A 10,525-nucleotide genomic window follows, 5' to 3' on the forward strand; every position below is an offset into this window, starting at 1 on the left:
AAAAAAACTATTTATTCACATCACTTTTCCCGTCAAGTAAAAATTTCGTACCCGGACGAAAACTAGTTTCGACACTTATATTAGATAGGATGATTTCAACACTTTCGATCCATCGGGCAGGTAATTTGTTAGAAGAAGAACAGCTAAAAAAGTGGTCAAATAAAGAGACGAAATAAAAGTTGGAACCATCAATCTTCCTGTGAATTTGTTTCCACCCCTAAAGATCTTGTATCTTTATATTATTATGAGTTAATTGCATCATATATTCATAAACTATGATCTTCATTTTAAATTGAGTCCTAAACTTTTGAACATTCTAATTTCATCCTCAAACTATGATTTTATTTAGGTTCTTAAATTTTTTGGGTCAATTTAGGTATCTAACGTTTTTAATATTACCGTTTAGGTGCATGGATCGTGACAAACGTTAAAAATATTCTGTCAATCACTCATAATGTGACAAGTGATGCCTTAATAAATTTTTAAAAATTTTATTTTAGAAAAAAAATAAAATTATTATTATTTTTAAAAAAAAACACTCAAAAATATTTCTAAAATCCCAAAAAAAATCCCAAAATCCTTAATCCTAAAGCATCCATTCCACCGGCTGCCACCTATCCACCCATCGCCCGTCGTCAATCGTGGCTTCAAACCTCCAAAATCCCTAAACCCAAATCCTTAAATCTAAACCTTAATTTCCTAAATTACAACACTCGTCTATCCCAATTGGTGGGTGGTCGGCGGGTTGGTAATCGACAGGTGAGTGGGTGGCCGCGACAGTGGTGGTGGTCGGCACCGGAATTGAAGGTCTTGGGGTATTTAGTGAAAAATAGGAAAAGTTGAGTTTTTTTTTAAATTAAAGAAAATAAAAAATAAGCCACATGTCCGATATTGATTGATTGACTTATTTTAAACATATTTTTTAATGGTTGTTCGACGTAGACACCTAAATGATAACATTAGAAACATTAGGCACCTAAATTGATCAAAAAGGATTTAGGCACCTAAATTGATCAAAAAGGGTTTAGGCACCTAAATGGGTATGGGCACTTATTTTTATATTAAGCCTTCATTTTAAATTTATCCTCGAACTTTTGAACATATCAAATACATCTCCAAACTATAACTCTCATTCTATATTGATCTCCAAACTTTTAAATATTCTAATTTTAACTTTGAAGTTTTGAATGATTTAGGGGGATGTTATTGGAATGTTCAAAAGTTTGAGGCCTAATTTAGAATAAGGGTCATGTTTTGAGGATGAATTTGGAATGTTCAAAAGTTTGGGACCAATTTAAAATGAGTCATAGTTTAGAGATGAATTTGGTATGTTCAAAAGTTTGGGGACTAATTCAAAATATTTGTCATAGTTTGAGGATGTCTATTGCAATTAACTCTATTATTATTACTACTATTATCATTTTTTTCTCCCACCTACTCCATCACGAAGATTAACCATTCCACATTAATTAATCCATTAAATCTCTTTCACTCTTGCATTTCCCCTCAACCCCTTTGATTCTTTTAAACAAACTACTCATCATATTCAAATCACCTTTGATTCATGTTTCATGTGAACCACAAATGAAGTATGTTTAGATCTTTTTTTGGAGGCTGGAACAGAAAATTTATGTCAATGGCCATTATCATAGCTGTGATTCTTCTATTTCTCGGCATTGGAATGCTGGTTATTCTCCATATATGTATAGTAGGCGGATCCTTCATCATGAGAGGATTCCGAAGCCCTTTGAGATTCGATGTAAACAATAACAATCACAAGAACCGAGCTATGTCCGAGGACGATATTCAGAAGCTTCCATGTTATGATTACAAAGCCAAGGACAGAGAAAAGTTCTTGGCTCCCAGTCTAGGATTGTGCTGTCTGCTTGGAAGAGTTCAAGATGGGTGAAAGATGCAGGCTTTTGCCACTTTGCAAGCATAGTTTTCATGCTGAATGTGTGGATTCATGGCTTTTGAGGAACCCCATTTGCCCCATTTGCCGAACAGGTGCCAGTTCGGGCAAGCCGGGGTCGGTTTTAGGTGAGCAACCTGGTCATCAGGGTGAAGATTTTGTTGAGTTGAGAGAGCATCATAGCAGGGGAAGCACCAATTTAGATGATGTTAGAATTGAAGTAAGAAAATTCGACTTAAACGACGACGACAACATCAACACGAATCGAACCATGTCCGAGGATGATGTTAAGAAGCTTCCATGATATGATTACAAAGCAAAAGACAAAGGGAATGATTGTAATCAAGTATTGGATTGCGTTGTCTGCTTGGAAAACATCAAGATGGGTGAAAGATGCAGGCTTCTGTCACTTGGCAGGCATAGTTTCCGTGGTGAATTTGTGGATTCATGGTGTTTAAAGAATCCCATCTGCCCCGTTTGTCGAACTGGTGCCGTCGTGCCGGTTCGGACGAGCCGGGGTCGGTTTTAGGCGACCTGAACCAGTCGTTTCAATGAAGCTTTTGTTGAGTTGAGAGATAACCATATCAGGGAAAGTAGCCCTTCCAATGATGTTAGTCTGTAACATCTAGAAAATTTTAAAATGTATTGTTTTAATGTCGAAAAAGTAAGTCCACTATTAATATACCATTATCCGTACATGAAATAATAATTTTTAGGATAAAGTATACAAATGATCCCTTGACTTAAGATATAACTTTGTTGAATCCCTCAACTATTAAAAGTTACAAAATGCTCCTCCAACTACAGGTCATTGCTTTGTTGAGTCCATCGACTATTAAAAGTTATAAAATGATCATCTGTTTATTCATATATTCCAAACTCATCATTTTTCTATTAAAAAAATGATCTCAAACGACTATACAACTCAAATGATTATGAGATTAAATTTTATCTCTCAATCACGATATTAACGTCTAGCTCAGAAAATCATCAAAATTTTTAATGAAAAATGACGATTTGGAATATATGAATAGTTGAGTGACTGATTTTGTAACTTTTAATAATCGAGAGACTCGACAAAGCAACGCCTCATAATCGAGGAATAATTTATAACTTTTAATAGTCATGGGACTAAACAAAATAATATCATATAGTCGAATGATCATTTGCATACTTTATTCTAATTTTTAAAGGATTAGAGCAGGATTGGTGAGTGACTGATTTTGTAATTTTAATAATCGAGAGACTCGACAAAGCGCCTCATAATCGAGGAATAATTTATAACTTTTAATAGTCATGGGACTAAACAAAATAATATCATATAGTCGAATGATCATTTGCATACTTTATTCTAATTTTTTAAAGGATTAGAGCAGGATTGGTTATTAACTAAATATTTTTTGAATCAAGTTTAATTTATCAAATTGTCAAAATTCTATGGGTCATGTTTCTATGCGTACAACATAGTATCTATAGTAATAATCAAGTATCGATATTATTTATTTTTAAAAATAATTTTTAAGTTATTGACCATACACAAATATTCTACAAATATAATTATTTAAATCCAAATATTCTAAAAAAACAATCTTTCTTTTTTACCGCTTCTTAATATACTGGCTTAAGGTTGCATTAAACTCTCAATTTTTTGAGGAAAAAATTAATTAAACCCTTTAATTTTTTTACATCCATTGAATTCTTAAATCAAAAAATTAAATCAATTAAGCTTTCAACTCGAGAAATTGAATAAGTTAAGCCTTTGACATTTTGATCATTAAACCGTAATGTTTTTTTAAATATTATTGTCATATGGTATACTGTAATTCTGTCACATGAAAATTATAGATTATTAAAAAAATCTAAAGAAGATTATTAAAAAAATAAAATAATTCCAAAAAGTATTAAAATAATATTTTTGAATAGTTTGAGGAGATTATCATGTAGTATCATTTTATAATCTTTATTAACTATTTATAATCTACGCAACTATTTAAATCCAAAACTTCAAGAGAGAACAATACTCCTTTTAACCACTGAAACTATTTAATGAGTTTAAAAACAATAAATTTTAAAAATATCACGCGACAACAATGTGATATTACATATGATATCAATTGATTAAAAATTTAGTATTAGATTTAAATTTTAACCCTAATATATTTTATTTGGGTAAATTAAAAATTTAGTAACTAAACTTTATATATCGATTGTTTTCACTCTACCATGACTTGGATATGATATAGATTTTTTTATTAATATTTTCATATGACATGTTAGTTTTAATTAATATTTTAATGCCATATATGATTTTAATAAATAAATAAATTTAAAAATATTAAATTATACCTTTTAAATTTACACACGTACCCTAAATCCATAAATTACACTCCAAACCCTAAATTCTAAATTACAACTTCACCCCACACTCCTACCAAAGCCTCACCCTAATACCGGTGAACGGTAACTCATCGACAGTCTCACCTGTGGAATGAGTATTGGACAGTGTATTGTTCTCCTTACGTTCCATATCAATGGAGGATAAGCGACGAACCGCTTGAAAACCTCCTACCTAAACTAAGATCTGTTTCTGACCCAAAAAGTCGGTAATTAATAGTTGGCGTAGGCGTTGTTCGTTACCTTTCGGATACTCTCTACTTTTCTTCTCTGACAAAACAAGAGAACACCATTTCTACTTTATTAAATCTGTCGATTACTTCGCGTGATTATTTCGTATCCATCCCCAACCTCCTCAACGTGTTATCTCACGTTCTGAGCAATTCGACTTCACATGCGACAATTCAATCCTGCGCTATCACGATTCATAGCCTACTCATCGCCGACGAGTCTTACCGTCTGATAATCGGGTGAGAATGGTAGTGACTAGTGAGGGGGTTAAAATAATGGAAGGGATTGCAGAGGTGGGTGAGAAGAGGTGCGAGGGGGACGAGAGACGTTTTAGATGATAATGTTTGTCTGTCGGTACTCATCTCACAAGTGAGGCCATTAATGAGCCACCGTCATTCAGGGGGGAGGGTTAGACTGTCAAGTGGGAGGGTTGGGTATAATTTGGGGATTAGGGTTTGGTGAATAATTTAAGATTTATAAATTTATTTGTTTTATTAAAATCATATTTGGTATTAAAATATTCATAAAATATAACACATCATATAAAAATAATGATAAAATAATCCAAGTCAAGTAATAAAAAATTCAATGTATATAATTCAGTGATTAAATTGAAAAATTAAAAGTATAGTGAGTAAAATCGAAAAGAGTGTAAAAATCAGTTACTAAATTTATAATTTACCCATTTTATTTAGAATTTTGGAGACGGTTTCTTGGCTTTTGCATGCTATTTTTCTTCTCGGATGATCCGTAGTTTTTGTTAAGCATTTTATTATGAGTATCAAAATATGCTTATCGACAAATTGACAACGGAAAATATAGACTAAATTTAATAAATATTAAATAAAATATAATTTATATACATTTTTTATTAAAAAAATTAACTGACTTTGATTATTTATTATTTAAAAAATTTTAGCTTGAGGAGGAAAAAGAAATTTATTTAATAGGCAATGAATGCATAACTTAGAAGAGAAAAGAGGTCAATTGAAAGTTTTTGATCATTTGCTCTGAGATGGTTGACTCGATTACTCATTTATAAATATAAATAAACCAAACGTCAATAGTTAGTACAATATATTTATAATATAAATTTTGTTTCAATATAAATCAATCATCAACGCAATTTTAATATGAGACATACTTTTATGTTATATTTTGTCTAAATTCGAGAAACATTAGTGGCGGGTCTATTGACGGCTAAGGATAGGTATATCTATTTTAAAATTTAAATTTTCTTCGATTAATTATCTATTGACTGATGATGTCTACCTTAAAATTTTATTTGTGCAACCTTGAAACCCAAATTTCTTTAATATTTATTGTTTTACTGAGATGCCACTCTAAAAAATTTTGGATCCACCGCCAATCAAAATACATTGTTACCATCTTGGAAAGAGAGCTGAACAAAGATCATGTTAGATTTGAAATATTCCTTGGAATGTCTTGTTTTCTTCTTCTTCAAACTGTGATTTCTCAGGCAAGCTATAGCTTCTTATGTCTTTTGTTCTGTAAGAATGTATAGGCCGGCATCAATATATGAATCAAAGGTATAATTCAAATTTAGTCCTCCACATTTTGATTCTCAACTTTTTTAGATAAGATCAAATCATTTTATGAATTAAATTGTTCATTAAAATATTACATTTTAACAGTTTTAGAGTCACAGTTGCACGTGAATCCATCAACTTAAGTGATAAAAGGGAATATTGTTCTCCTTACAAGTCTGAGTTCGAGTAATTGCGTTTGTAGGTGCATAAGCATGTTAATGATTAAGAAAATATTGAACATATATTATCTAATAATTATCCCAAACTATTAAAAAAATGATAATTCCACATAGTTGTTCACGTGTACTTTATTCTAACATAACATTATGTTTTATATGTCATGTTAATAATAATTTAAAACTATAGATGACACATTAACGTTGTTGAAATTTAACGTTTAACCAATATTCAATTTTAAAAATAACAAAAAGGTGTAAACAACTAAACATTAAGGACTAACTACATATTATACCATATCAATATTGTATGCTAAAACGATGTTAACGTTAGTGTATTTAAAGGCAAAAGAACATGTTGATCAAAATCAAATGGTAGACTATCCAAGCTTCATAATCTTCCGAATCGATCATGAAAATGACTTGCAATTTCACTATCGTCTGCATTTCATCATGACCACATCACTACAAAAGTTGCAGTTTCCAGGCTTCAAAAACAAACTGCACCCTTGATCTTGAATTCGAGCAATCCTCGAATTCAAGCAACAAAAATGGCGATTGGGGTGGATTTCTTGACGATAACCATTGTGGAACAACGTTCAATGGCTACCTCAAAGCATTAGCTATTCGAGCAAATCGAACGGGCATCATATTCTGGATTCAAGTGAGCAACAAGGTGTTTGAATTCCATGAAACGATTCGAACAACATGGTTCGATTTGTGGGATTGAGAAGCTAACGTCGGGTTCCGGGGAATGCTCGGATTATTCGACGGTCGATGTCGATAAGAAACTGGGGAATGAAGTGAGAAATTTGAGTGAGAATTGCAGAGTTTCGTGTGGTTGGTGTGTTGAAAGCTGGGAATCCATTGATGGAGGTTCACATTCTGAAGAGTCCATGGTTTGCAGGTTTGCTGTGCTGGTTGCAATGACGAGTCTCAAGGTTGAAGATGATAATAAAGGAAGGATCTATGATTGCCTTTCCAAGAACACCGGTGTTTATGCAGGTAAACACGTTCTCTTTCCATGGAAATCTCGAATTCGAACTCGAATTCGGATGTGAATGTCGTAGGTGTCATATTACGGGATAAGACTCAGTGAACTCGACTCGAATTGAATTATAATTTAATAATTTTTACCATTTTCATTTTGCTTGTCAGAGAAATATAATTTAATAGTTTCTTTACCATTTTCATTTTGCTTGTTAGAGAATGATGAATCAACAGCAGATGAGGAGAAGAAATTAAAAGTTGGAATAGGTAAATTTTACATTTGTATTGTATTAGTTATTTTCATAATAATATAAAAAAAGTCCTAATGTTAATTAAACTATTTAATTTATATTTTAGAATATTTTAACTCTCAACTTTCATTTCAGAACAAAATACTCATAGTTGGACGGAAACCAATTAGTTGAATTACAATCAACTCTTGTTACTAACGGATCGGGTCGGGTTGGGAATTTTTAGAGGTTCGAGATCGGATTGAGGGTGAAAATCTAACTCAACCCAAAATAATATAATTTTACCTTATATATATATTTAGGAATAATTACAAATACCCTTTTATATATATTTTCAATTAAATTTATATTTTTATAAATATTATTTTAGATTGGATCGGGTCGGATTTGAGTTTTATCTCAAAAAGATGAGTCGGGTAAAGTGTGTATATTTTTCGGATCGGGATCGGGGCTAAATTGATGCGAAAATACCATAAAGACGAAAATGATATATTGAATCTATTATTGAGGCAAAAGTACTCTTAAGCCTAAAACTTACTACGTCAACGATAAACATTAACCATTAATCGATTAACAATTTCCGTTAAACCAAATAATATTTTACCCTAAAAAAAGTCACTTTGAGTAAGACCCTTCCTTAAAAAAAACTAACCTTAGAGAAAACTATGGTGTAACATTAAAACAGGTACTTGGATTCTAATCGGAAGCATTGTGGGGTTTCTTGTAATAATAACCATTACAACCATAATCTTATCAAGAAGATGTTGTAAATCAAGATCATCCTCAAAAAACCATCATGGTATGTTTTCAAACATCATTTCATCTCTTGATCTTAAGAAATGTTGAAGACATACAACATTTTACGTATTCGATCTAATTCGATTTATGGTTGTTGTTTTGAAGTATTTGGAGATGTTTTATTGAAGAAGGCAGCTGTCCCAAATTTCAAATCAAAGAGGTTTTTTATGCTACTAACAGTTTAGATGAATCAAATTGCATTGGCGAAGGAACTGTGGTAAGTCCATGAATATTAGTATCAATGCATTGGTGATTATTCCGTCAAATGTTAGGATTTTGTCTTAAAATGAAATTTTGGAGGATCAAAATCTCCAAAAAAATAGAATAGGGGGCAAAATGATCATTTGATAAATTAGAGCTAATTTTGGCATTATGTCATAACAAAAATATCCTCTACATTTGCACAAATGATTATTGTCTCTATTTTTGAGCATTTACCTCCAACGTTTCTATCTTCGGTCAAAACAGACCATGTTGGATGAAAATCGTTGTTGACTAACGACTAACCTAAATTGTTGATGTGATATGTATCATGTTACCAAAGTGATAACTTGACATATGTCACATCATTACCAAAATGATGATGTGGCATGTGTAACATTACTAATTATACACGTAAAAATATAATGTCAACAATATAAGTTGACCGTTAGTCAACTAATGATTTTCATTAAATAAAGACTGTTTTGATCAAAATTGAAACGATATGAGATAAAATGCTCTAGAAATAAAGAGAATATAATACAAAGTGACCATTAATTTGTACAAATGTTGACAGGTATTTTTGTTATTATGTCAATTATTTACGATCATACTTTTGTATCAGTATTCATCTCCGACACTCACATTCGAATCCGATTGATGTACCAGGAAAGGTGTATAAAGGCATACTATCGGACCAGCAGCAAGTTGCAATAAAACACATCATAAACGATGGCAATGTGGAGACATTTGTGAGGGAAGTCAAGAGTTTGTCTCACATTGCACATCCAAACCTTGTGAGATTGCTCGGTTATTGTTTAAGCAAAGAAGATTGCTTCCTCATATATGAACTCTGCCCTAATGGAAACCTTGCAAAATGGCTATTTGGCAAGGACAAGGCACTTTCATGGATCAAGAGGCTCGAGATCGCGATGGGCAGCGCTCAAGGTCTTCGGTTAAATTTCCATTACCTTGGTTAGTCAAGGTTTAAAATTTTCGGTTTACTAACTGGTGTCGAGTTTCAGTCGACTCCACAGGTGAAAAAATTTACTGCACCCCTAACTATGAAACCAATGTTGTGTTTTATTTGTGTATTTGTAGCCAACGAACATTCTTTTGGGACAAAACTTAGAGCCCAAGCTATCAGACTTGGTTTATCAAAGCTCATGGACAATGGCGAAGGCTATGTGAGCTCCGAAGTTAGAGGAACATTTGGGTACGTCGATCCCGAATACCAAAACAATCACCGAGTTAATTCATCCGGTGATGTTTTCAGCTTTGGAGTTGTATTGCTCCAAATCCTGTCGGGGAAGAAGGTCGTCAATTTGAGCCTGGAAAATCCAATGCCTCTTAATAAATGGTCAGCAATCCATCCTAATACAAATACTTCGAGAAAATGAAGAGTCCGAGCAACATAAAATACGAATAATGTTCGTTCTAACTGCATACATACATACATACATACATACATTCACAGGCTAGAATTCTGAGCGTAGAAGAATTTGCAGACCCGAAGCTTGAAGGAGAATACTCAGTGGAAGCATTTGAAATAACGTTCAAGCTGGCTCTCTTATGCACTTCAGTTAAACAACAACGACCAACAATGGAGCAGGTTGTTGTGAGCTTAGAGAAGGCCCTTCACATCTCAACGTCGCAGAATTCATCCGATCCGAGCGGCCTGAACTGTTCTCGGAGCAATGACATGAAAAATGAGAAAATGACAGTTAGGGACATCATCATCATTGAATACACGAGGTGCAGCAATGTGTGAAGATTATTGGTTTTTGGCAAAAGTCCCACATTGGTTGTGTATAAGGAGGAGGGGAAATTCTTTTGTTATAAATAAAGCCCTCCTCCTCCTTAGTTAATCATCCCACAAATATAAGCCTTCTTCTATTTTAAAGGCTATTTGTATTCTTTCTCTCTTTGTAATTTCCTCTATTAGTGAATATTTTGGTGTTCTCTTTTATGTCTATTTAATAGCTATTGTCGGGTATCGTTGTTGTCATTATTGTCCTATTA

The 10,525-nt window shown here is 32.7% G+C and overlaps 1 protein-coding gene and 1 pseudogene across 1 annotated transcript; both read left to right on the forward strand.

The window, feature by feature from the left end:
• The first annotated feature begins 1,636 nt into the window (after window positions 1-1,636).
• LOC120157299 (putative RING-H2 finger protein ATL61) lies at window positions 1,637-2,216 on the forward strand. The gene is made up of 2 exons (XM_039168473.1): window positions 1,637-1,875; window positions 1,919-2,216. The coding sequence occupies exons 1-2, from the start codon at window positions 1,637-1,639 to the stop codon at window positions 2,214-2,216; spliced, it is 537 nt and encodes a 178-aa protein (XP_039024404.1).
• Window positions 2,217-2,294: 78 nt separating this feature from the next.
• On the forward strand, window positions 2,295-10,274 carry LOC120157300 (annotated as a pseudogene).
• Window positions 10,275-10,525: the final 251 nt, after the last annotated feature.

Source organism: Hibiscus syriacus, unplaced genomic scaffold (assembly GCF_006381635.1).
Source record: "Hibiscus syriacus cultivar Baekdansim isolate YM2019G1 unplaced genomic scaffold, ASM638163v2 tig00111239_pilon, whole genome shotgun sequence".
In the NCBI taxonomy this organism is placed as follows: domain Eukaryota; kingdom Viridiplantae; phylum Streptophyta; class Magnoliopsida; order Malvales; family Malvaceae; genus Hibiscus; species Hibiscus syriacus.